Here is a 25,883-nt window from a genome sequence, read left to right as displayed (position 1 = left end):
CGTCCTCAGATTTGGTCATCGAGAGGCAGCTGCTCTTTCGGCCCAACTTGGATGGCGTGCTGCTACTGGCTCTTTCCGCCCTTGCCGCGAGGTGGGAGACTGTGCCTATCGACACCGGACTCCTTATCGGACTTGCCGCTGGACTGCTGCCGTTGCTAGCGGTATGACCGGCAAACTCGCGCAGTGCAGCGCTGCGGCCTTCGAGCATGGCGATCTTGTTGCGCACCGAGGGGACCACAATCGAGGTTCCACGCAGATTGCGACTTGAATGCGAGCGCGAGAGCAGGCCGCACACTTCGCAGGCGGACGCAGTGGAGACGCTGATTAGCGATGAAGCGCTGTCTGAGTGACGCAACCCAGATGCACCGGTTTTGGTCGGCGTGACGATGGCTTGTGGGATGTATGGTCGCAACAGACTGGCCGCGGGTGACATTGGATGGCGTGGGGTGTGGAGCAGCTTGCCGGGCGTCGAAGACTCGTAAGCTTTGCTCTCCCGCGTTGGAGTCCTCGACGGCGGTGCAGATCGACCGACCACAGGCACGTCGCTCGCAAGAGTGTCTGGTGTTTTGGGCCCAACCTCGATATCCTCGTCTTGCTCTTTGCCAACGGCAGCGGTGTCAGGCGTGCGGGAGCCTGTCGACGATCCTAGCCTATCCTTTTTGCCATCACTCGTGGCCCTGGACCGGAGGATGAGAGGTTTCAGGCCTGTGACAGAGTGTGTCGACCGGTGTCGGCTCTGCACCGCAGTCTGTTGCTGCAGCTGCAGCTGTTGACGATGCGATAAATTGTCCGAATGACGCTTGAGGTTGACCGCGCTCAACTCTCGCTGTACACGAGCGCCGACACGAGAGGCGATGGGGATGATCGCCATGGAGCTCCTTTTGGCGATCCGATCCGTCGATGCGTTGGGTTGGATGACTTGCTCATGCGGAAGGCCAGCGGAACTACTGGTGGCACCCTTGGCGACGGTCAGAGGTCGATTGAAGTTGCTGACGACGGCCAGATCGGTGTGGTAGGGGCGCATATCGCCACATGTAGGATCTGATCGCGGATCGATGGAAGAACGAGCAGCGGAATGTGTGCCGGCCGTGGGCCCAGAAAGCGGCACTTCCGCAACTTCATCCGCCTCCCTCCTTTCTTCTTCGTCGGCTGAGGTGTGACGTCGAAGCGCCCGGCTCCCGCTCTCTTCGGCGACTTGTTCAAGAACCAGCATGTGCTCGTCCGCGTGGAACCAGACATCACCGACATGCATACTGTCATCGTATCGACAGAACTCTTGATAGTCCAAACGAGCAGAACCGATCACCATGTTCATTTCGGCCATCGACTCGTCGTTCAAGGCCAGAGCGTGGTCCGCTTGCTCTTGACCATCATCCCGGTCGTCGTAGTCATCCCAAATCTCGTCGAGCGACAAAACTTTGGCGTTGTTGATCTGCAGGATTGGCAGCGGCGTATACGGTCCTGGATCCTTCTTTTGACGGCAAGACGGGCTGTTGATCGGCAGCTGGTACGTCTTCTGAGGATGCAAATAGGTAGGAAGGTGCAGATGCACAGGAAGGTGCGAGTATGTTCCCCCCAAATGAGCCTGGTGTGCTCTGCCATGCTGCTGCTCGTATGGCTGGCGATCAGATGGAAACATTGTCGTTGCTCCGCTGTAGTGGGTGGACGCCATCGGAGTGTCCAGGTCGTCATCGTACTCTGGGCCTCCTCCTGTGGAAGTTCCAGCAGTGCTACTGCTGGTGCTCAGCCCAGGACTGCAGCTGCTGACGCTGCCCGAGCCAGATCTCCTTGCAGGCATCAATAGCCCGATCCCCAGACCGGTCGGACTCGGTGCGAACCGAGACGAGCTGCTCATAGGCGTCACGTCAACACCGCGACGAGCGGCGGCGCTGCGAACGGCAAGGTGGATGAAGTCGAGCGACTTTTGGTGCTGTAACCTCCGAGTTTGCTCAGAAGCAGCAATGCGGGGCGACAACGTGCGATCAGCCTGCAGGTGTTGGTCGTGATTGTGCAAGGAGATCCCAGTCTTGCCCGGGGATCGCATCGCTTCGACCGACTTGACTCGCGCGATCTTCTGATCTGCATCGATTCCTGCCATTCTCTCGCTCGTCGCTTTGAGGGATGTTGCGCCACTGGGAGAGATATGATTCGCAGCCCAACCTCGCGGTGCATCCGCGGCGAAGCCCGCACCTCCAGCCTTCTTCAGCGGAGGTGGGTCAAGCGAGACGAAGTTGACGACGCGTACCGGCAACTCGACCGAGACATCTGACGACAGCGAGCTGCCGATCGACACCTTGATGCTGTACACCACTTCTACGAGTCGACCTCGCGAGATCGACATTGCATCCGCGGGGATGAGCATGTGATGAGACGACTCGACGCGCTGGCCCGGCTCGACGCCGACCCACCACCCGCGAGCGGTTACGGCGCCTTTGCTGCCCTTCTGCCCCATCTCGAGCTGCTCCTCTGCAATCTTCTTGCGGTTCGTCGAGGTCTGACATGCATCAGGGTCGATGTCTTTGCGGGCTCTGTGTCCGTCCAGTTCGAGCTCCGGTCTTGGCTTGTACAGCGTCACCGTGCGCATGAGCGACAGAGACATGCCGTTGATCTTCTTGCTCGTGTCATTTTGTATGGCGATGTTCACGTAAAGTCGCTGGCCCGCGACCCACGTGCTGCGGTGAAGGCTCGCCATGAGATGCACCTTGCCAGACCCGCCCAGGAATAGACCCTTGGAGCTGCTCGCTTGGATCGGCTGCACCGCTTTCGACAGGATGACTGCTGGGTTGAAGTACGGATACACGTCGATGTGCCGATAAAAGTGCGCGATGGACCGGTCTGCTCCCGAAGTCGACTTGAGCTTGACCGAGCCAATGACGATGTAGCGCACGACGGCGTGCTTACAGCGATAGCTGCCTTTGGCCCCCTTTGCAATAGGTAGATCGAGGGAAAAGGGGATCGAGTGAATCCCGATTTTGCCTACGGCGTACCCTTCTGCATCGGGTGCACCTGCATAGCAAGGCAGCGCTGGGAAGGCAGCAGTCTCGGGAGAGGCAAATGTCGGAGAGCCATGCCGATGAACATTATCGCGGGAGCTGTCGCCATCGATGAGCGAAGCATGATGGTAGAAAATGTGACGTGTATCGTCCGTAAGCAGCTCTTCGAACCCGACAATGCGGACCTTGGGCTGAGCCAGAAGCACAGCTCCCTCCTTGACGGAGCCTTTGCGGATTCGAATCTGCATACGACCTTGCAGCGTGCCTCCTTCGACGACGAGATCGGACTCGAGGACTAGATCGACCTCGACACGTGCCTTGCTCGCTTTGCCCTGCTCGAGCGCGGGTGGCGGGAGGGGACCGGTGGCCGCAACAGCATTTGAGCGTTTCAGAACGCCCTTTGTGTGTCCTTCGCTGATCACCTGTCTAGCGGCGGAGGATGGGAGCTTGCGGTCCGAATTGCCGAGGAGACGGTCCAGATCCTTGCTTCGGCGCAAAGGATTGGCTGTGGCGCTAAACAGCGTACTTTGACGTCCCAGGAGAGCGCCTGTGATGTTTGCCTCCGATAGGCTTTTCTGCAGACGGTTTCGGGCCTTGCCGCCTGTCCTCTCTGTCGCATTGTCGCTCCCAGTATCCATCTTCGAGTCAAAAGCACTGAGGTCGTTCGCTCCCAGGTCATGCTCTTGGTCCAGAGCCACGATCTCATGCGGGACCACCGACAGACCAGCGTCATACGTCATGCGGTATCTATCAAGGCTCACTAGCGCCTGTCCACGCTCTGCCTGGTCCAGACCCTGTAGACTACGCTTGCTGCGCAAAGCAACATCGACAAGAGACATCCGTGACAATCGATGCTGCTGCGCCGCGGCAACCTTTGGCGATTCTTCAACGCAGTCAAATGTCTCGTTCTGACGTGTAAGGAAGTGCGCCTGCTCGATGGGGCTTCGCATCAGCTTTGCTTTCGGGCCGCTGGAAGAGGTGCGAGAGCATGACAGAAAGACAGAAGAGTGTGTTGAGGCTGTGGCGCTACTTGCGCCGATCTTGCTATCAATGCCTCCTTTCTCGAAGCCATCGTGGCCGTACAAGCTGCCCACTCGCAAGGTTGGTCTGCTTACTCCGTCTTCTGGTTGGGAGCGCTCGCTTGCCGTTGCGACTTCCTGGAGCCGGGGGATAGCAACAGAACCGAGATTTCCCCGAAGAAGCTGAGACCTGGGCAGCTTGGTGCGCGTGTAGCCGCCGAAGCCATCGGGGATCATGACTTCAGTCTCGCCATCAGAGACATCTTCAGGCGCGTGAATTTGACCTGCCTTCTCTTGCTTAGAAGTTCTGCCTACATTTGGCTGAAGAGACCCGACCCGGGGTCCCAGACGCGAACGCAAGCTCCCTTTGCGGCGAGTGGCACCTCGGACGCTGATGCGACGGTGACTCGCAGTGGCACGCGCTCTTGAGGCGTTAATCACATCGTTGCTGGGCTTTTTTGGCAAGGAAGCATGCATGTGCGGCTTCATGTTCGTTACGCAGCTCGAAGATGCCGGGGTTGTGAGGGATGACTCGGTAAGCGTGGGGCTCGGATCGCATTCCGTGTCCGTGGGCGTAGCCGTGTCAGTGCTATGGCCATGCATGGCAGCTACTGCTGTGTTGAGACTATGCAGCTTATGTGGCTCCAAGACGATCTCCTCTGCTATTGTGAGAGGAGCTAGGGGGTCGTCATCCGTCCACGCCCGGTGGCCCAAGTTGCCGGGTTCCCCGGAGACGACTGGGACTCGAAGAGCCTGTTCGCTGGCTATCTGAGGTCGAGTGTAGCGGAGATGGCTCTTGAAGGGCTTCTTGGGAGGTATGTGTACTGTTTGGCTGTTGAAGCTGGATCCATGACCGTAGATGTGTGGGTTGGTGTCAAAGCCTTCGGACTCGTTGCCAAAGTGGATGCCTAGGCCGGACATTGTATGGGAACGCCGTGCTGCGGATGTGTCGACAGGATTCATACGAGGATCTGGGAGCCGATGCGGTGTCCTCAAGGCTCAGGTTATAACAGAAGACGAGGAGAGAGAAGAGGTCGGTGTTGGACAACCATGCTCAGCGATTGATGCAGACAAAACAAGCACATCGACCTCGTTCCGACCTGCCAACGACCAACAACATCTACAAGGTCAAGCGCGCCCATAGCAGTGTGCTCTCGAGTGGCAATCTTGACTCAAAGGTCTCCCTCTGCGACGTCGGTCATGGAGAAGATATGGAATGATGCTTGATCTCGTCCGTTGAGCCATATCATTTTCTTGCGCCTCGCCGCCAAGCTGTGGCTGATGCGTGATGTCCATCTCGGCTTGACTCAGCCATTGGCTCCACGAAGGCCCAGTAGATCTCTACAGGACTGGGGCAGAGCTCATCGTGCCTTACATCGAGCAGAGTCCTCTATCGACGCCGGTCTCGATGCTCGTGATCCTCGATGCTTGTCAGCGGAAGCGCTGAGTGACAGCTTTGCTTGGTCAGTGATACACGACCATTTTTTCGACGCAAGAATCGTGACGAACCTTCAGTCTAACAAGGTTGAATTTCGCGCCTCGAGCCTCATTCCGGCTGTTGTGTGACGCACGAGGCACTATCCACCCGCACGCTCAAGTCACAGAGTTGGACCCTCGTTGGACTCATCATCATCGTCACTTTGTTCTCGCTTTTCATATCGTCACAACACACAATCCCCATTCATCTGCAGCTTCGATCTGCGCTAGGCTCGGGTGGGTTAAGCACGCAAGACCCCGCTGGATGGGCTCAGCTTGCCATCCACTCTCGTGTCAGCTAGCTGCCTCCATGTACAACGTCCCAAGCCCACGCATCTAGCTGCTTCGAGCTTCGCAGTCGCACTCGGATACGCCAACATAAGTGATGTCTGCCAATCGCGGTCGGAGTGACGACGCGGCGTCGAGTCCCAGCGCTGTACAACGCCATCCTTTCACACGGACACCCTCGACCGAGCCACCACGCTTCCACCTTCCTCGCGAATCCACTTCCGCTCTGCAGCAGAGACAGGATCTCGACGACACATTGGCGGTTGATCTCGGCTCTGGATCGTCTGGTGACCAGGGATACGTCTCGGTCAATGCATCTGCGTCTCGTCCATCCGCTGCTGGGCCTTCATCGTCGAAGTACTGGCCAGAACCTTCCAGCGCACATTCCAGTGCAGCCTCTTATGCCGGCAACAACACCTCAGAGCAGGACAGCTATCATCTCGACAGTCGATCTGGTCCCCAAGTCAGAACCGCAAGACTGCACAGCAAGTCGAACGGCTACTCCTCTTCCACCGACGGCGACGTCGCGCCCTTGGCATCCACCTCACGCACAGGTGCCGCAGCGGCCACAAATGGTGCTCGCATACCTCCACCCCTCGTCGGGGTCAATCTCACCGACCAGCAGATCGCCGACATGACCGAATCTGACCACTCAGAATACGACGACAATGCCAAGCTGCGGCGCGCCAGACGAGGTAGCGGTGCAGATCCCAGCGCTTCGTCCATGTTCAGCTCCATCACCAGAGGCCTTCGCGGCGAGCCGTTCTGGACCAAGTCGAGCTCATCTTACGCGCCGCTCCCTGCAACCCGCTCACGCAGCCTCAAAAAGTCCAAGTGGAATCGCAACGCAGTCAAGACGGACAAGGCGTTGTACACCAACACCTCCAAGGATCGCAACCGTGGTCGAAGGGCCGCCTCAATATGGACCAAGCCGTTGACCATGATTGCAGCCTTCTTCAGCAAAGTCTTCCGGACCACCTTTGGACCCATCCATCCGATCACCATGCTCTTGGCGTTGATATTCATAGCAAGCTTCGTCACCACCGTCACAAAGCTCATCATTTACATCCTCAATCCAGACAAGGAGCCCAAGATGTGGCGCATCTACTGTCAGGAGCAGCCGAACTTCCCGCACGCGTATGCCGATGCGCTCGCTCCCGTCGACGTCTTTGTCGGTATCTTCAGCATCGATAGCGCCTACGAGCGTCGTCACGTCATTCGAAGCACATGGGCAACGCACACGCTCCCCGTCGATCCGCATACCGGCATGCCCACCAGCAACGTGCAAGTCAAATTCATCATCGGCAAGCCGCGCCAAGCGCATGCGAGGCGGGTTGCGCTCGAGATGGAGACGTTCAACGACCTCGTGGTGCTGGACATGAACGAGAACATGAACAGGGGAAAGACGCATGCCTACTTCCAGTGGGCCGCAGAGAACGCCACGGTGCCTTTCCTGCGCGCCGTCGAGCATGAGCAGCAACAGCAGCAGCCATCCGTCGGAGACGTGCTGCTCGGTGAACGTGGATTGCATGGCAACGGTCATGGGCAGACACGCGAGGTGCTCGGAGGCGTCGCTGACGAGGCGCAACGCTACCAGGTGCTGTGGAAGAAGGCCGACTACGTGGTCAAGGTCGACGACGATGCCTACGTCGTGCTGGAGGAACTGGAGCGCCATCTTCGAGTCGCCCCTCGCCAGCTGACCTACTGGGGCTATTTGGTTCGAAATTGGTTCATGGCAGGCGAGGCCTATGCGCTGTCGAGCGACTTGGTGCAGTACGTCGCGCATTCGGAGAACGTGCTGCATTACATCAAGGGCAAGGAGGACAAAAAGGTGGCGCAGTGGATCAACCTGCATCCGAACCGATCCAACATTCACTGGGTCTCGGAGCGCTGCTGGATCTACGATCATCCCAAGGCAGGCACCGCCTATTCGCACGGCTTCCTGTTCCCGGACTACGTCGAAAAGATCAAGCTGGAGGGACGACGCGGGCTTACGGATCAGGAGATTGCGCGGCGTGGCGGCGAACATCGCGCCAAATCGTACTCGACGGTCTCGCGGTGGCACTTGCCGTACGTCGAGCCACGCAATGACCTGACCATCGAGGAGGAGGTGGAAGCTCTGGTGGAGGGTGGAGGTCGATGGGCTGGTACCTGGGTCCGAGGCGAGGAGGGAAACGATACGCAGATCTGGGTGCCATGGGAGCAGATAGTGTTTGAAGCCGACGACGAGCGGCTCAAATCACCCATGGTCAACGATCTTGGAACTCACCCTGCCCTGGCCGAGCAGATTGGCATCGATCCTGCCTCCGGCCTGACGGTGCGACACATCAACAGCCTCACCCCGAAACCGCTCGAAACTCTGATCAAGGCGGACGGCGACCATCAGCAGCAGCCACCGTGGCGAAAGCGGGATCTCCCTTTTCTTGCGCATCTGCCATCCGTGCCCGGCTTCGACTTTGGCGCTGGTGGCGTGTCGCGTAGTGCCGCCGAGGAACGAAAGCGGTCGTTCGCCAACGCAGCGACTCAGCCTCGCATGATACCCCTGCCAACGCACAAGGATGGCAACGGCGAAGCAGAAGAACTGCGAAATCGCCGCTACCTCGGGCGACGATTCGGTGGAACCGTGGTGGTGCACTACCTGAAGAAGAGCGAGTGGTTCTACGAAACGGCATTGGCGCTTTCAGGACGCGGCCGGTTTTGGCCGGATGGTGCGGGTGGGCTAGGCAGCGAGTGGAGGATGTATGGCAGTCCACTCGTGCGTCACGAGGACGGCTACATCAGCGGAGGCCGCAGTCAGCCCCGTCCGGATATGGAGGTGGCCTATTTGCAGCAGGCTAGAAGGCAAGCCCAGGCGAATGCAGCGCAGGCGGCCCAGGCGCAGGGTGGCCGGATGGGCAGCTTTACCAAGTCCAAGCCAGCAGGACCTCCAGCAGCGCCAGCACAGCCGCCGCCTCCACCGGCAGAGCAGCAGCAGCAGTCGCAGCACAGCTGATGCGATGTACTTTACCAATCAAATCTCTCATACCACACCAGTGCAGCCACTGATCATCATTTGCTGACCATGCCAAGGCAAAGATCGCTTTTCGTTTGGTGAGAAGGTGTGTGTGACTGAGCTTCCAGGCGACGCGTGACTCTACGCGACCCGCGAGGCGAAAAAGTGTCACTTTCTTAGCCGACTCAGCCAGAAAATTCCGAAATTGGATGCCGAGAAGTGGGACCGCGCTCTGCTGCCGGGTTTCTATTCGACCGGCGTGGAGATGAGCGTGCGTGGGGCTGAAACTCAGCCTCCGCCTCGACTGTTACTCTCGAGTGGCAACCTGCTCAGCTTCCATCTGTCTTCCTTCCACCAGATCATCGTCACCATCGTCCATATACAGCTATCCGACATCGCCTTCGGACAGGCCATCGTATCTGCGACGGCGCTATCCCGGTCGCTTCTCACCGTTTACCGTCCAGCGCCTACTGCCTTCAAGAACGCGCCAAGATCGTTCGACAGAGTCGGGACTCCATTTTGACATCGCGACCAGCTCGACGTGGTGTAGCTCTCACAAGGTCCTCTCTTCCGGCGCACATCCAACGACATGCGTCGGAGCGTCATTCTTGCTGCGCTCGGGAACTCGCCCTCACCCACACCGGGCGACGGCAAAGATGCGACGACGCCACTGAAGGGCAAGAGCTCCCCCTACTCGCGACCATCACCACTGGCAGACGTCTCGCGAAACGCCAATGCTGCAGGCTTTGGTCCGCTGCTAGGGAGGAAACCATTCAAAACACCCTCATTTGCGAACCAACGTGAGAAAGACAATCCCGATGGCGGCAGGAAGCGCAAGAAGGTCGACTACCGGGGGATGGACTCGGGCGGTGGTGGTGACGACGGCGACGCAGGTGCAGCCTCAGGCTCAGACGACGACAGCAACTCCAAAGGCGGTAAAGCAGGCACGAAGAAGAAGAGCAAAGCGGGCGCGATGAAGACGTTGGAGGGTGTCTACAAGGGCATCGACGCCTCTGGTGTCTCGCTCAACGTGGACCGACGCAAATGGAACGTATTCGAGATCAAGCCCAATGCCATCAAGAAGGGCTTTTCGGTTCCGGTCATGACCAACAAGCAAGGACAAGTGGTCGAGACCAGGCTATCGTACGCAGCGCTGGGAACGCGGAGACAGATCGACATTCCGCCACGCCCGCTTCACGACCCCATGGGCGAACACGCTATCGTTCTGTTCGACCCTACGGTCGACGACCGCGAAGCCGAGCGTCGAAAGGCTGAGATACAGCAAGAGCAGGCAGCAGAGGAAGCACGCATCGAGGCCGGTGCAGCAGCGCAGACGCCTCACAAGAGCCTAGCTGATATTCTCGGTCTCAACAAAGCCAAGTCCAAGGAGATCGAAAAGGTGCCTGTCGTCATCGACCCGCGACTCAGCAAGGTGCTCCGTCCACACCAGGTCGAAGGCGTCAAATTCTTGTATCGGTGCACCACCGGCCTCGTCGTCGAGAATGCATACGGCTGCATCATGGCCGACGAGATGGGTCTCGGTAAGACGCTCCAGTGCATCGCGCTCATGTGGACGTTGCTCAAGCAGTCGCCAACTGCCAACAAGTCGACCATCGACAAGTGTATCATCGTCTGCCCTTCGTCGCTCGTCAGGAATTGGGCCAATGAGCTGGTCAAGTGGCTTGGTGCTGCGGCGCCTGGCAATCTGGCGCTGGACGGCAAGCTGAGCAAGGACGAGATGATTGAAGCGACGCGTCGTTGGTGCAACGCAAAGGGTCGAGGCATCACGCAGCCGGTCATGATTGTCTCCTACGAGACGCTGCGAAACTTGCAGGAGGAGCTGGGCAACACCGAGGTGGGCCTGTTGCTTTGCGACGAAGGTCACCGTCTGAAGAACGCCGACTCGCTCACGTTCCAGGCTCTCACGCAAATCAAGGTCCGTCGTCGCGTCATTCTGTCTGGCACACCCATCCAGAACGATCTCTCCGAGTACTTTGCGCTGCTCAACTTTGCCAATCCGGAACTGCTCGGCAGCCGCGTCGAGTTCCGCAAGAACTTCGAGATTGCCATTCTCAAGGGCCGAGACGCCGAAGCGACCGACAAGCAGCAGCAAGAGGCGAACGAGAAGCTCAGCCAGCTCTCTGCGTTGGTGAGCCGCTTCATCATTCGAAGGACAAATGATCTGCTCTCCAAGTATCTGCCGGTCAAATACGAGCATGTGGTGTTCTGTAAGATGTCTACATTCCAGCTCAACCTCTACCGCTTGTTCATCCGGTCGCCCGAGATCAAGAAGCTGCTTCGCGGTACAGGCAGTCAGCCGCTGAAAGCGATTGGCATCCTTAAGAAGCTCTGCAACCATCCGGACCTGCTCGACTTGCCGGGCGACCTTGAAGGCAGCGAAGAATTCTTCCCCGAAGGCTACACGCCACGCGATCGACGCCATGTCCAGCCGGAACTGTCAGGCAAGATGATGGTACTGCAACGTTTCCTCGAGACGATTCGCGCCACGACCAACGACAAGATCGTGCTCATCTCGAACTACACGCAGACGCTCGATGTATTCGAGCGCATGTGCCGCGCCAATCGATGGGGCATGTTCCGTCTGGACGGTACGATGACGATCAACAAACGTCAGAAGCTGGTCGACAAGTTCAACGATCCCGAGGGCAAAGAGTTCATCTTCTTGCTTTCGTCCAAGGCGGGAGGGTGCGGCCTCAACCTGATCGGCGCCAACCGTCTGGTGCTCTTTGATCCCGACTGGAACCCGGCTTCAGACCAGCAAGCACTGGCGCGAGTGTGGCGAGACGGACAGAAAAAGTCATGCTTCGTCTACCGCTTCATTGCGACGGGATCGATCGAGGAAAAGATCCTGCAGCGACAGTCGCACAAGCAGTCGCTCTCGTCCTGTGTCGTGGATGAAGCACAGGATGCAGCACGCCATTTTTCAGGCGAGGACCTGCGTGCGCTGTTCACGTTCAAAGAGGAGACGGCGTGCGATACGCACGACACGTACAAGTGCAAACGATGCAAGACCGGCAAGCAGTTCATCAAGGCGCCGGCGTTGCTGTATGGCGACACGAGCACGTGGAACCACTACGGCAAGGACGAGATGCACAATCTGCACGACGACCTGCTGCGGGCGGAGCAAGCGTACGACGATGTGAGCTTTGTCTTCCAGTATTGCAGTCATTAGGCGTTTGCCGTTCCTTGTCCGCTTCCCGGTTTCTGTTATATCGCATCCCTTCTATACCCTTTGTCAATGCATGCAGTCATTCGTTACATCTGGAGTCGAGTATGATTGATGCCTGTGCGTTTCGGCGTGAGCTAGTGTACAGTGCTTGAGAGCGAGGAGAAGAATGCTGATGTAATCGTGTGTTTGAGTTCGGTGAGCGGCCTAGTAACCGACGGGGTTCTCCCTGATGGTCAACCTGGTCCACTTGGGCACCTTGTGGACGCTCTTCCTGAAACCTCTATCGTGCTTGCTAAAGGTGGTGTACTTGTCCTTGGCGAGCATGTGTTCTTCCCTTGGCAATGCGAGAGCGCGTTGCAAGGCGTGGCATTCGACGTTGGACTTTGTAAGTGTGGCGATGACGTCGTCGACAGCGCGCAAGCGGGTACGAACGCGCGACTTGCGTGTTGCGGAAAGCCGCCATGGGTTCTTCCACAACAATCCGCCGAGGGATGGAAGGGAGGGCTTGAATGCTCCACCGAACATTGTGTGAGTTGCCGACAGAGAGCTGGAATCTGGTGCGCAGAGAGACGGTGTTGATGGACAGAAATGCAAATTACGGACGGTACGAGTGCCTGTGCAGCGGATCGTCGATGAATTGTGGCGCAGAGAAGGTCGAGGGTGCCGACGATGAGGAGATGGTTGGTTGCGAGAGCGAAGATGAGATGATGAGAAGGATGTCCAAAATTTACCCACTCTTCCGAAGGGCTCGAGATGCATTTTTTGAGAGCGATTCAGTGTTAGACCGTCGATATCTTCGCGTTTAATCAGCGCGATTTGCCGTGCGACATCGGCCATTTTCTTGACTGCCGGCAGGTTAGGAAATTTGAGATTTCTTCGCGATTCTTCCAGCGACAAGGTCAACGTGTTCATCATGTCGGGAGGGGTGTCACGGTCCTGTCTCACGGCTTGCTCGGTCCTCTCCCCCATCAGATGAGCTGAGAAGAGTTGTGTCGCGATTGGAGCACGCCAAATGTCACAGTCCAGCATCGACCGACAGAAACAAGCTTCAAGATGGCAGGCTGCAGGGCACGAAGAGGATGGACAAGGCATGCTGTCGGACAAGACGGCCAAAAGTGACACGTCGTCATTTTCCAAGACTCGGCACAGCAAGAAGAACTGCACCTAAAAATATGAAATCAAGACCGTGCACCCTCAGTTGAGCTTCTGCACGCTGAGTTTGTGTGTGTGTCTCTCTCTCTCTTTCCACGACCACCATCCATCCTCGCCTAGCATCCGTAGAAGTAGGCAAGCAGCTAACGGCAACGTAGACTGCTCCCAAACATATACAGCATGGACGCAGCTTGGACAAAGAGCGTCCACGAGGCGCTCACCCTTCTCCGGGTCGACCCCTCCAAGGGTCTCTCCGACGATGAGGTAGAACAGCGACGCGAAAAGTACGGCTCCAACACGCTGCCCGAACAGCCTCCAACGCCGCTTTGGCAGCTCATCCTCGACCAGTTCAAGGACCAGCTCGTGCTCATCCTCCTCGCATCGGCCGTTATTTCCTTCGTACTCGCTCTTCTCGAGGAAGACACCACCCTCGGCGCGGCTCTCATCGAACCAGGCGTCATCTTCCTCATCCTTGTCGCCAACGCCACCGTCGGTGTCGTCCAGGAGCGCAATGCCGACAAGGCCATCGATGCGCTCAAGGAGTACAGCCCGGATACCGCCAACGTCATTCGTGAGGGCACCACCGAAAAGGTGCGCTCCGAAGACCTCGTCCCTGGTGATGTTCTCATCCTCACAGTCGGTGACAAGATCCCTGCCGACTGCCGAATCATCGCTATCAATTCGTCTTCTTTCCGTGTAGACCAGGCTATCCTCACCGGAGAGTCTCTCTCGGTCAACAAGTCGCTCGAACCCGTCAAGGACACCAACGCCGTCAAGCAGGACCAGACCAACATCCTCTTCTCGGGCACCACCGTCGCCAATGGCACTGCCATCGCTGTTGTGGCTCAGACCGGTACACGCACTGCCATCGGTGACATCCACGCCGAGATCTCCAAGGACGACGATGACAAGACACCGCTTAAGCAGAAGCTCGATGACTTTGGTGAGCTCCTCGCCAAGGTCATCACCGTCATTTGCATCCTCGTCTGGATCGTCAACTTCCGTCACTTCAACGACCCTTCGCATCACGGCTGGGTCCGAGGTGCCATGTACTACTTCAAGATTGCCGTCGCTCTCGCTGTCGCTGCCATTCCTGAAGGTCTCGCTGCCGTCATCACCGCCTGTCTCGCCCTGGGCACCAAGAAGATGGCTAAGAAGAACGCCATCGTCCGTCACCTCCCCTCCGTAGAGACCCTCGGTTCTACCAACGTCATCTGCTCCGACAAGACCGGCACCCTGACCACCAACCAGATGAGCGTTACACACTTCTCTGTCTTTGACGCTCAAGGATCTATCGCCGATTACTCGGTCTCTGGTAGCACCTTTGCGCCCATCGGTGAGATCACCGATTCGCAAGGCAAGAAGGTCTCCCAACTCAACCAGCCTCGCACCGCCTTCCACGCGCTCGCCGAGGCTTGCTCCGTCTGTAACGATTCGCACGTCCACCTCGATGACCACAACAACTACACCATCGTCGGCCAACCCACCGAGGCTGCGCTCAAGGTGCTCGTCGAGAAGCTCGGCCACCACGATGCTGCTGTCAACCAGACCGTTTCCCAGCTCGATGCTGCCGAGCGCGCCAGTGCCATCAGCAACGAGTACGGCAAGGCGCACCCCAGGCTGTTGACCTTCGAGTTCAGTCGCGACCGCAAGAGCATGTCGACTTTGATTCAACGTTCCTCGGCTACCGGTTGCCTGCTCGTCAAGGGTGCCCCTGAGACCGTCGTCGAGCGCTGCGATACCGTGCTTCAGGGCAAGAAGTCGGTCGCGCTCGACTCGGCTCTTCGCGCTCAGATTGGGGACAGGGTGCTCGAGTACGGTCGTCTCGGTCTGCGTACGCTCGCCATCGCCGTCAAGGAGGATGTGCCGCTCGACGTCGAGTCGTACCGCAGCAGCAGTCCTAGCGAGTATGAGAAGTTCGAGCAGCGCATGACGCTCATCGGTCTGGTCGGCATGCTGGATCCCCCTCGCCCGGAGGTTCGACACGCCATCGAGCGATGCAGGCAGGCCGGCATCCGTGTCATCGTCATCACGGGCGACAACAAGAACACCGCCGAGACCATCTGCCGCCAGATCGGCGTCTTTGGCGCCAACGAGGATCTCCAAGGCAAGTCGTTCACCGGCCGCGAGTTCGATGCGCTCACGACGAGGCAGCAGAAGCTGGACGCCGTCAGCGTTGCTTCGTTGTTCTCGCGCGTCGAGCCGTCGCACAAGTCGCAGTTGGTGGATCTGCTCCAGAGCCAAGGATTGGTGGTTGCCATGACGGGCGACGGTGTCAATGATGCACCTGCGCTCAAGAAGGCGGATATCGGCATTGCCATGGGTTCCGGCACGGACGTCGCCAAGCTCGCCGCCGACATGGTTTTGGCGGACGACAACTTTGCCACCATCGAAGCCGCCGTTCAGGAAGGCAGGTCGATCTTTAACAACATGCAGAGCTTCATCCGCTACCTCATTTCGTCGAACATTGGCGAGGTCGTTTCGATCTTCCTCACGGTGCTGTTGGGTTTGCCGGAGGCGTTGATCCCTGTGCAGCTGTTGTGGGTCAACTTGGTCACTGATGGTCTACCGGCAACTGCGCTGGGCTTCAACCCGCCGAGCACGACGATCATGCGCGAGAAGCCACGCAGTCGCAACGACCCGCTCATTTCGGGCTGGATCTTCACTCGCTATCTGCTGGTCGGCGCCTTCGTGGGTGCTGCTACGATCTTTGGCTATGCGTGGTGGTTCCTCTTTGCCAGCACAGGTCCGCAGATCAGCTATGCGCAGTTGTCGCACTTTCACCAATGCCCATTGCCGTCGGCACAGGCTCCCGGGGGACTTTTTGCCGGTGTCGACTGCTCCATCTTCACCTCGTACCGTCAGCCGTCGACGATCGCCCTGTCGGTGCTGGTGGTGGTGGAGATGTTCAACGCGCTCAATGCGATCTCCGAAACGGACAGCCTATTGACCTTTGGACCCTGGAAGAACCCTCTGTTGATCGGCGCGATCGCGCTTAGTCTTGGACTTCATTATGCGATCTGCACCGTCGACTTCCTGCAGGACTGGTTCCAGGTGACCCGTTTGACCAGGGAGGAGGTCGAGGCGGTGATCTGGATCAGTGCGCCCGTGGTGTTGATCGAGGAGGTGTGCAAGTTGGTTACTCGGGTGTTCTTCTTGAACAAGGCGCCTAAGGCGGTCGAGGCGAATGGGAAGAAGGATCTGTAGACGCTCACGTGAAAAGCTGGAATGACGAGATGTTAGACACACGCACAATCAAAAAGCAACGTCCCAAAATGAATGTCCATGAAGAGCTCTCCCGTCTGATTGAGGGAGTGGGTATGACAAGTCTGTTGGCTGGATACTAGCACCCTTGGACCTTCCAAGCGACCAACTCCTTGGGATTCGTCAGTCTCTTTTCGAGTTCATGGCATCCTTGGCAGAACTTGCCGTGGTCTCCGGTGCACATGTGAATCTGACGACCCTTGATCTGACTGATGGTCTCGGCGAGGTTGCAGGTCAAGCCCTCGAGTGGGGGGAAGGGGGTTCGGGAGAGCCAGCAGGCGGCGTTGGCGCCTCCGACGCCGTCGCTGTGAAAGTACTGATATGGTTCGTGGGCGAGGGATTTTGGGTCCACACCAAAGTTGGCGGCCGAGCGAGATGGGGATAGGGCCAAGAGGGCGAGGAGGGCGAGGAGGAGCGTGTGTGGTGCGAGTTGCGGCCTCATTCTCGAGGATGTGATGCTCCGGGATCGAGCGGCAGAGGAGGGTTCGAGACGTCAGTCAGAGCGCGAAGAGGTAACAAGCGAGTTACTCCGTGGGTGTGCTATGATCGGACGACGTTGGAGGGTAAGGTCGCGATGCGAATGATGTCCTTGCGCCACTGTCTCGTCGTCGGTCCTTTCGCGGTGGGGTCTGGTCGACAGGTTCGTGCTTTCCCCAAGTGGCCGGTGTTTCGTTACCAGTAGGATCCGTATGCTGCGTGTGATTGTTCGTGTGCGGTCGTAGCGTTCCCCTGAGCAGCAGCAGCTGAGTCCTTGGGCGGATTCGATGTGTCGATGGCAACGGGCGAGATTGGAATGATGGTGGATATTGACCGAGCGGTGAAATTTGGATCTGGGCCCTTGCAGGTCCACATTTCATCGGGATGTTACACCGATAGAGTTGCAGCGCTCAAAAAGTCCAAGGTTGGGAGGCGTGGGCGGATGAGTGAGCACCAACGTCACCACACGCTCTCTCCTGGCTGTCAAGCAGGGCGATCCTCAGCCGGTCAGGGTCCAGCTGAGGGTGGTCATGCTCACACATGCTGCCTGTCTCACTGCGAGCGGCTTCTTGTGGCCGCGAATGAGCCACTCCATGTGTTGAGAGTCATATATAAGGCTGGGTCTCGCAACCTTCAGCCCCGACTCTGAGCCAGCATTCAAGGAAACACGTTAAGCATGTCGTTCATTCCACTCTTCCGCACCGTTGCCAGCCGCCGCGCCGTCTCAACCGGCCTGCGATCTTTCTCCACCACCTCGGCGGCTCGGTCGGCGGTCAAGCCGGGTAGCGAGAGCGAAGCTACCACGCCTGGATCCGGTCCTGTAAGTCTTCCCCTTTCCCTTTCCCTTTCCCTTTCCCTTTCCCTTTCCCTTTCCCTTTCCCTCCCTTTCTCCTCATACCCTTCCGCTAACCTTCCACACTTTTCTTACGCGGGCAACACAGACGGAGGACATCGCCAACAGCGACGGCGCGTACGACGGCTCGCGCACCAACCCGCACGCCTCCACCAGCAAGATTGAGAGCGAAACCGACGCGGACTTTGATCAGAGCAGCGCGAATCAAAAGACCTCCGAGTTGGCCAGCAAGCAGCAGCACCAGAGCAATCGTCGACCGAGCAAGCAGCAGCAGAGCCAACCGGACAGGGACGATTTCGGTGCGAGTGAGGCTCGCAAGCAGGGCGGTCGTGGCGGCTCACAGGCCTAGTCATCTCAGGATGCTCGTCACTTCAAAGTCTAGGAGCCAAGGTAAAGGGACGAGTTTGTTTTGGGAAACACAACAGATGCGAAGTACAACCACGTGTGAAGGGAAAGCATGATGCAAAAACGGACTAAGGGCGCCTGCCCGACGTTGGATTTTGGATGATGACCCCTAGGGCCGGTGAAAACAAACGAGTCCTTCTTTAAAAAACCCGACCTAGGAAAGTGAATGATGAAGAGAGGGATCCGACGTGTCCGAGTGCATCTTGGGAAATGGGAGACCGAACGGTCTCTTTTGTTGATGTGCGAGGAGCTTGAGAGACGACCTGGTCTCTGGTCAAGGGACCGGAGTTGGTGGCCGACTAGTTCATGCGGTGCTCTCGACGAGACGCTTACTGGCGGGGAGCGCCACGGCCGACACCGGCGAAGCGAGGGCGGTACTCGCCCGAGGGGGCGCCGTCCTTCTTCTCACCACCGGCAGCGGCGTCGCGGCGGCGGTACTCGCCACGGTCAGCACCACCCTCGCGGTCGCCACGGGGAGCACGGTAGGCACCATCGCGACCACCGACGGGGGCACGGGCAGGGCGAGCAGGGCGCTTGTGCGTAGCAGGCACAATCTCGGCGGGCAGGTGCAGGAACTCGCGCAGGTACTCAACACCCTCGTCGGTGAGGGTGTAGAAGTACCACTGCCACGAGAACTGCGTGTGGACGTAACCGCGCGAGGTGAGCGACTGGAGAGCCTTGACAACCTCGAGGTTGGGGATCTCGAGCTCGGGGTGCTGCACCTGGAAGTTCTTGGGAGCGACCATGACGCCCTCCTTGAAGAGAGAGGCGTAGATCGTCTTGCGGTTCTCCTTGCTGATGATCATTTTGAGAGACTGTAGAGGATGGAAGGGGTGGAGATTGGGTCAGTTTGGGGTGTTGATGAGGAGGGTGGGTGAAATGCGATGTGAGGATTTCGAGGACTGGGAGCGCGCGAAAATTGGACCGGCAGCGGTGAATCTCCTGTTTTGCAATGCCGGCAGCCATCCTGATGTAGCCTTAGCACGGTTGTGATGCACAGCAATTGCCCTCCGGCAGGATCGCCTTTGCCCAGCATCCAGCAGTCGTCATCCTGATGCTTGCAAGCTGGACCCTGCGAATGCCACGCCAGCGACATCACTGAGCTGCACAAGTTACAAGACCTGCTCGTTCGACCTCCACGACCGCAGTCCCCGCTTGATGCTGCATACTGGCTGTCCGCGCGATGCTGCTTGTCTGCCAGCCACGTCCTGCCCGCCTGCTTCTGATCCTGCTGCTGAACATCGTTGCCAGTGTGGTAGCTGCTGCTGTTGGCGGTGATGCTGCGAGATTATGTTGGTGTGCGCGTGCTCCCAGTCGACGATGCCCTCACATGGGTGTTGGATTGCGATGCTGACACTTACGTTCTTGATGTGTGAGATAAGTCCTGAGGGGAAGAGAAGGAGGATGACGATGACGACCTCGACACTTTGCTCGAATCGCGAACCACGAGAGCGAGTCGGTTGCTTTCTTCCCACCTTGATGCCCGATCGGGCTGCTGTGGCCTATGATTTTGACAAGGCAGCAGAGCGCGACGTTGGCTCCTTGTCAACGATCTGTGTCACGTGTAGATCAAAATGTAAAAGTTCCCACGTTGTGCCAAATTTGCAAATGTCGCAGGCAGTACGTACGCTCCAGGTCCAGCGCAAAATTGCAATTAATCATAACCGGCCATCCTGCAAATGGCGGAATTCAAAGTTGAATTTATGTTTCCCAGACTTCAATCTTTGTATTCGCGCTCTTCACGTCGCCAGCTGCTGCCTCAAATTTAGCGAAGAAGCGCGCAAGATTCCGACAGCAGAGCAGCTGCGATCGTAAGAGACTGGCCTGCAACCGCAATTTGATCTCGCAAATTTCGGTACAGCAGACAGGCACATCTCCGGCGTTGCATTTGTGAGGCACCAGAGTCACAGTCTGTGTGGTGGTCAGCTCAGCCAAAGTTTGGTGAGCCCTGAGTGGCTGAGGTTCGTCGACGCTATCCAAAGCAGCCTGGTCGCCATCTCATCTTTCTGCCCTCCATATCGTCAAGGTTACTCATACACGTAAGCATCTACACCATTCGCATCGGCAGTACGTGCATCAGCAGAGGGAAGCATATGCAGCGCATTGGTCTGTTCGACGTTCCGGCGAAGCAGCGACACTACAGAAGCATCGACAGCATGTCTAAACCATTTCCATCATCGACAAGGGACAGCAAAACCATCGCATCCCTCGTGGCACTCAGCACCCGTTCATCTTGATACGATCGGACGCCTAGCAGCGCGCCCATCGCCATTCTGTCGTACTCGTGGATCATCACTGTCCAGCAGTCAGATGCACAACAAGCACATTCGACTCTCACATGTTGCAGACTTCGACCATGTCACGACACCATCGCTTCGTCCACAATCATTTCACTCGGCAGCAGCGGCCATGTCTCGCGTCATCAACGTGGTGTTGGGCGTTGGCACATCCAGCAGCAGCGACTGGATTCGACACGCAAGGGGTGCTAGGCTCAGCCTTGGACCGATCAATCTGTTCCCTGGGCCTTGAACTCGGCCGCGCGCCAGCCATCAATTGCAAATTTTCCAGCAATGCTTCGCTCTTCGACAGACCAATCACGCTGCGCTTTTTCCCTCACTGCACCCATCACCACTGTCAGGACCAGGACCATCTCATCTGACCGTTCCTCTCATCCCTCATTGTTCGCTCTTGTAGCCCCTCGATAACACACATAATCCATCATGGGTAAGGTTCACGGATCCCTCGCGCGTGCCGGTAAGGTCAAGTCGCAGACCCCCAAGGTCGAGAAGCAAGAGAAGGCCAAGCAGCCCAAGGGCCGTGCCAAGAAGCGCCTGTTGTACACCCGACGGTAAGTTTCATTTCAACGAATCGGACAAAACGACATCGAGATGGACACGATCAATGGAGCCTCACAATCCGCGACACCCTATGCAGAGATTGATGGGAAGCAAGCTAGGATGCCGCACGTGGTACTGCTGAAACAGCAACACTTCGCACGGATATCAGATGAAAGGTTGTTGGGGCGGGAGCGGCGATGCATACGCAGTGCGACACATGGCACCCAAGTCGGATCAGCTGTGAAACCCCGTCCGCTCAACCCCTTCGCTGTCGTTGCAAGTCCGGTGGCAGCTCTCTCACGCCGATACCAGTGGACACACTCGCAGTGACACAAGATGCGGTGTGACTCACCGTGCAGAGCAAAGGCATTGCAGCCACCGCTGTCTGCATCAGGCCAAAAAGGACACAGCAGAGTCGCGGGATGCAAACAGCTTGGCTGTCAGGAGATGGGTCTTGCTAGTCTTAGCGCGCACTCTCGATGTCGTTTTGTCACGCGCGATTTCGCTCTGCCCACTACCGATGACACGTTCTCACACGTCGCTCCGTCTCTTTACGCTTTTTCGCATTCTCAGATTCGTCAACGCTGTCGTCGGCCCCGGTGGCAAGCGCCGCATGAACCCCAACGGCGAGAACAAGTAAACTCCTTCAACATCCTTCGGCTCTTCTACTCGCAACATTACCTATCTTAGGACTCCTCTCGCACACCACACACACATTCGGCATTCGTTGTCTCCATATGCTTCACGCAAGCCAATCCAAAAAAGGGCAACACGCCTGACGTTTTGCATCCCTGCTTCAATACATTGGTTGGCGTCTGTCGCGGCATTTTGAGCGAGATCGTGGTTCGGATTGGAGGGTTGCCGAGTCTATTCGGTGATGGCTTCTTTCGACAATGAGGGTTCCTTCGCATGTGTCTGTGATGCTGTCTCGCCTGGTGTCGAGATGGGACCTTGCGCAACTCTCAATCGCTCAAACCGCGCCTTGAGCTCCTCCTCCTGCTTCTTGTCTTCCGCCTCCTTGCTCTCCTGCACCTTCTTCGCCTCCTCCCGCTCCCGCTCCCTCTTCTCTCTCTCCTCTCCCTCCCTCCTCTCCGTCTTCTCCCCCTCCTCTCGCCGCTTCTCCGCCTCCAACACCCGCAACTCCTCCTCCATCTCCTCCTCATCCACATGCACCCTCGCCCCGTCCCGAATCACACCATCCACCTCGTCCTGCACACCCACCAGCTCCTGCAACCCGTCCATGACACTTTCCACATTCTCCACCTGCAACTCCTTCCTGCCCAACACGCCGCGCAACACGCCTTCGCTCGCCTTGAGAGCGCGCATGACCTCGACGTCGCCCTTGGCCTGTTCGATATTTGCTAGCACGCCCGATAGCGTCTCTCTCACGCCACGACGTTTCTGCAGAGCTTCCTCGAGAGCTTTGCGGCTGCGCAGGTGGGTTTTGGCCAAGCTTGGGTTGTTAGCCCGAAGAGCGGTCTTGATGCTCTCGTTACGGGTGGTGATCTGGGTTTCGAGCGAAGAGATCTGCGTATCGAGCCGAAGCAGGGTGGAGTGAACAGCGAGGATGTCACGATCTTCAGAGGTGATTGGTTCGACAGGGTCGTATTCGGTTGGTGCGAACTTGATCAGCCCGTCCTGCACCACCGCTGCTGGACCCTCGCGTCGATCCCGAGAAAGGTACTTGAGCACCAGCAACGCATCCCGCTCGGACGGCTCAAATCCACACTGCGCCGCTAGCTTGGTGTGAAACTCCGACGTCGTCATGAGCAGCGATAGTGGCGACAAGGAGGCCTCGTTGGCGTAGAAGTGCATCAAAAAGGAGGTGGAGAGACGCTCGACCAGGGGGAAGAAGACCCATTCACCGCGCTTGAGTCGGAACAGACGCTCGTCTTCGCTGTACTCTGCATCGTCTTCCTTGGAGCCGAGGGCGAGGGTGTATAGGGAAGAAGCGGCCCATTTTGCTGGTGTGAGGAGCAGAGCTGATGCTACGCCGCGTGTTGTTGGGATGTAGGATCGCAGACCTGAGGAGGGGGAGGGGCCGGAAAGGGGTGTCGGAGACTTGAGGTATGAGGAGAGCGGGATGACGGTGCGTTCGCGCTCGAGGTCCGCGATGACGGTGCCGAGGCCTAGAGGGCGGCCGACACCGGGGATTGTCCATCGCGCTTTGGTGGACTCGTCCAGGCGAAAAGTCGTTCGGTCTACTACTTCGCCCATCCCTGAGGCTGAGATTGATGTGGAAGATGGTGGATCACGGTCGAACTGAACACCGGCAAAGGTGACATCCAGCAGAATGCCCTTCCACCACTCGACGCTAGCACGGTAGCCGGCAGGATTGGATTTGCGCTGCCGCGAAAGATCGGAGTAGAGTGCGGGAAGGGGAGAAGAGGACGAGCGCGGGTCTTGGAAGGACGTGTGCGTGGAGAGGTATTTGGCGAGGCCGGTGTTGCTCGACGTCATGGTGGGTGCGCGGGTATATGCTGTGACGATGGTGCGCGTGTGCGGAGGCGTCGAGGGTATATTTGAGCGGTTGAAGCTGAGCTCTGATGATGACGTTTGACCGTGAGAGCAGATCGATGTGTAGTGGGCGGTGTGTGTTGAGACAATCGTGTGGTGGGTTGAGGACAGGGTCGACGTGATGATGGTGATGAAGCGTGAGAGTGTTTTGCAGAGTGTGGAGGTGTTGGACTTTTTTTTTTGTGGTCCAAGCGAAGACCCTGTCCAGCTGTGCGACCTTACCATCACACCCTCACCAGCATCATCGTCGCTATATCTCACCCTTTGCTCGGCCGCATCAGCCGGCCTGGTCCAGCCCACCATGTCGGCCTCATCATCGAAACCGACATTCTGGAAACCAGGCACCTCTCAACCGGGCAGCTCGCTCGATCGCTCCACCTCATCCGCCCCACTCCTCCCTCCTCCCAGCACCTCCCCATCCACCCTGCCGATCCACTCCTCCCGCCTATCGATCCTGCACGCACTCGAAATCTCCCAGATCCTCATCCTGATCGGCTCCACTGGCAGCGGCAAGACCACCCAGCTTCCCATCATCCTTCACACCTCCGGCTGGTCCTCCCGCGGCACCATCGCATGCACGCAACCCCGTCGGATCACCGCAACCACCGTCGCAGCCCACGTCGCCTCCTCCCTCGCCGTCCCCCTAGGCGAGGAAGTGGGCTACACCGTTCGCTTCGAAGATGACTCCTCGCCTCGCACGAAGATACGATACATGACGCACGGCGCGCTGCTCCGCGAGTGTCTCCGCGACCCCCTGCTCACCAGGTACTCTGTGGTGATGGTGGACGAGGTGCATGAGCGCGGGTTGGATAGCGATCTGCTACTGGGGATCCTCAAAAAGATCTGTCGCAGAAGACCTGAGCTGAGGGTGGTGGTGGCGAGTGCGACGGTGGATGTGGTGGGAATGAAGGAGCTCCTCGATGGGCCGGGGGGAGTAAGTGTAGTGCAAGTGGATGGGCGGAGTTTTCCGGTGGAGGCGGCGTTCCTCAGCCAACCCTGTCAGGACTACGTACAGGAGACAGTGGAGACGATATGGCGCATCCATCTGGCTGAACCTAAGGGGGACATACTAGCATTTCTCACTGATCGCTCGGAGATCGATTCTGCTCTACAAGCTCTCTCTGATCGCCAATCGTCCCTCCCTGCCTCAGCGGCGAGGATGCACCTCCTCCCGCTTCACTCTGGCCTATCGTCATCTGAGCAGACCGAACTGTTCTCTCTAGCCCCGACAGGAACACGCAAGGTCGTCGTGGCAACCAATGTCGCCGAGACGGGCATCACCCTCGACGGCATCGTCTACGTGGTCGATTGCGGCCTCGCTAAACTCCGCACCTCTTCGTCCCTACACTCGACGCTGTCGGTTGCGCCCATCAGCCAGGCATCTGCGCTTCAACGCGCGGGTCGAGCCGGTCGAACGCGCCCGGGAAAGTGCTTTCGCCTGTACAGCGAGGCGACCTTTCACGCGATGGCGCGCACTACAGCGCCAGAGCTCACGCGCGTAGGGCTCGAAGGGGTGGTGTTGCAACTCAAGTGTCTTGGTGTCGACAACCTTCTCTCGTTCCCGTGGCTTCCACCTGCGCCGCCGGTGGCCGCGCTGGCCAGTGCGCTGGGTCGACTCGTCCGTCTAGGTGCGATAGATTCCCATTCCCGGCTAACCGAGCAGGGCGGGATGATGGGTGAGCTTCCCCTTCCCCCGCACCTCTCTCGTGCGCTGCTCGAATCGACACGCCGCGGATGCGCATCCGAAACGCTCTCCCTCCTCGCCATGATGTCCGTCACATCGCCCTTCTTTGCGGTGGAGAGCACCGAGACGCAGCTCTCCATGCGCGCGTTCCAAGCCAAAGAAGGCGACATGATGACGCTGCTCAATGTCTACCTTGCCTTTGATGGCGTCGGGCGGCGCGGGAGGAAGTGGTGCACCCGACACCGGTTGAATTTCGCCGCGCTGAGTAGGGCGGTGAATATTCGTTCTCAACTCGAGCGATACCTGCAACGCTTCGCCTCGACAGTCAAGCTCGATCCGACCTCGAGCATCCTAGGACGGCAAGATGCGGTGGAACGCCTAACGCGCTGCCTCTGCACAGGACTCTACGCCAATTTGGCACGCTACGACGCATCCACCATGACGTATCGCACCGCCGTGGGTGGGGACGAGGTGTGGGTGCATCCCAGCAGTGTGTTGTTCAACCGGGCGCCGGAGACGGGCAAGCTGTGGGTGGTCTACGGCGAGGCGAGCCAGGGGGATGACGGGAGGATTTTCATACGCGACATTGCCGTGCTGGACGATCTAACGTGGGTCACTGACGCCGTGCCTGGGTTCTACGATGTCAAGACTCATTGGGGCAGTAGTGCGCGGGGGACGCTTCAGACGAGCGCCGGCGACGAATCGTATTCAAATCTTTGAGAGGGAAACAACAACG

At 58.2% G+C, this 25,883-nt stretch overlaps 11 protein-coding genes across 11 annotated transcripts; 6 read left to right on the top strand and 5 right to left on the bottom strand.

The window, feature by feature from the left end:
• Positions 1-699: 699 nt before the first annotated feature.
• Positions 700-4,933, bottom strand: PSEUBRA_005992 (Arrestin C-terminal-like domain protein; the record flags this gene model as incomplete). The annotated part of the gene is made up of 2 exons (XM_059465737.1): positions 700-705; positions 833-4,933. 2 exons carry the CDS (start codon positions 4,931-4,933, stop codon positions 700-702), a joined length of 4,107 nt encoding a protein of 1,368 aa, XP_059320312.1.
• A 940-nt stretch (positions 4,934-5,873) lies between these two features.
• PSEUBRA_005991 (Glycosyl transferase, family 31) lies at positions 5,874-8,768 on the top strand (the record flags this gene model as incomplete). The annotated part of the gene is made up of 1 exon (XM_016439371.2): positions 5,874-8,768. The coding sequence occupies one exon, from the start codon at positions 5,874-5,876 to the stop codon at positions 8,766-8,768; it is 2,895 nt and encodes a 964-aa protein (XP_016289700.2).
• Positions 8,769-9,357: 589 nt separating this feature from the next.
• Positions 9,358-11,961, top strand: PSEUBRA_005990 (SNF2-related; the record flags this gene model as incomplete). The annotated part of the gene is made up of 1 exon (XM_016439368.1): positions 9,358-11,961. One exon carries the CDS (start codon positions 9,358-9,360, stop codon positions 11,959-11,961), a length of 2,604 nt encoding a protein of 867 aa, XP_016289699.1.
• Positions 11,962-12,162: 201 nt separating this feature from the next.
• On the bottom strand, positions 12,163-12,483 carry PSEUBRA_005989 (Ribosomal protein L31, mitochondrial; the record flags this gene model as incomplete). The annotated part of the gene is made up of 1 exon (XM_016439354.1): positions 12,163-12,483. One exon carries the CDS (start codon positions 12,481-12,483, stop codon positions 12,163-12,165), a length of 321 nt encoding a protein of 106 aa, XP_016289698.1.
• Positions 12,484-13,290: 807 nt separating this feature from the next.
• On the top strand, positions 13,291-16,317 carry PSEUBRA_005988 (P-type ATPase, A domain protein; the record flags this gene model as incomplete). Its single annotated transcript, XM_016439367.1, has 1 exon — positions 13,291-16,317. One exon carries the CDS (start codon positions 13,291-13,293, stop codon positions 16,315-16,317), a length of 3,027 nt encoding a protein of 1,008 aa, XP_016289697.1.
• A 136-nt stretch (positions 16,318-16,453) lies between these two features.
• PSEUBRA_005987 (uncharacterized protein) lies at positions 16,454-16,816 on the bottom strand (the record flags this gene model as incomplete). Its single annotated transcript, XM_059465736.1, has 1 exon — positions 16,454-16,816. One exon carries the CDS (start codon positions 16,814-16,816, stop codon positions 16,454-16,456), a length of 363 nt encoding a protein of 120 aa, XP_059321704.1.
• Positions 16,817-17,527: 711 nt separating this feature from the next.
• PSEUBRA_005986 (uncharacterized protein) lies at positions 17,528-18,053 on the top strand (the record flags this gene model as incomplete). Its single annotated transcript, XM_016439369.1, has 2 exons — positions 17,528-17,671; positions 17,793-18,053. The coding sequence occupies 2 exons, from the start codon at positions 17,528-17,530 to the stop codon at positions 18,051-18,053; spliced, it is 405 nt and encodes a 134-aa protein (XP_016289696.1).
• Positions 18,054-18,438: 385 nt separating this feature from the next.
• Positions 18,439-18,915, bottom strand: PSEUBRA_005985 (Plectin/S10, N-terminal; the record flags this gene model as incomplete). The annotated part of the gene is made up of 1 exon (XM_016439361.1): positions 18,439-18,915. The coding sequence occupies one exon, from the start codon at positions 18,913-18,915 to the stop codon at positions 18,439-18,441; it is 477 nt and encodes a 158-aa protein (XP_016289695.1).
• Positions 18,916-20,829: 1,914 nt separating this feature from the next.
• PSEUBRA_005984 (Ribosomal protein S30) lies at positions 20,830-21,586 on the top strand (the record flags this gene model as incomplete). The annotated part of the gene is made up of 2 exons (XM_016439377.1): positions 20,830-20,957; positions 21,520-21,586. 2 exons carry the CDS (start codon positions 20,830-20,832, stop codon positions 21,584-21,586), a joined length of 195 nt encoding a protein of 64 aa, XP_016289694.1.
• Positions 21,587-21,813: 227 nt separating this feature from the next.
• Positions 21,814-23,406, bottom strand: PSEUBRA_005983 (Snf7; the record flags this gene model as incomplete). The annotated part of the gene is made up of 1 exon (XM_016439351.1): positions 21,814-23,406. One exon carries the CDS (start codon positions 23,404-23,406, stop codon positions 21,814-21,816), a length of 1,593 nt encoding a protein of 530 aa, XP_016289693.1.
• Positions 23,407-23,764: 358 nt separating this feature from the next.
• On the top strand, positions 23,765-25,867 carry PSEUBRA_005982 (protein of unknown function DUF1605; the record flags this gene model as incomplete). The annotated part of the gene is made up of 2 exons (XM_016439375.2): positions 23,765-24,397; positions 24,668-25,867. 2 exons carry the CDS (start codon positions 23,765-23,767, stop codon positions 25,865-25,867), a joined length of 1,833 nt encoding a protein of 610 aa, XP_016289692.2.
• Between the last annotated feature and the right edge of the window lie 16 nt (positions 25,868-25,883).

The sequence above is a fragment of the Kalmanozyma brasiliensis genome (genome assembly GCF_000497045.1).
Source record: "Kalmanozyma brasiliensis GHG001 unplaced genomic scaffold PSEUBRA_SCAF8, whole genome shotgun sequence".
NCBI classification, from domain to species: Eukaryota; Fungi; Basidiomycota; class Ustilaginomycetes; order Ustilaginales; genus Kalmanozyma; species Kalmanozyma brasiliensis.
The sequence above is the reverse complement of the archived record's forward strand: the minus strand, read 5'-3'. Positions and strand labels throughout refer to the sequence as shown.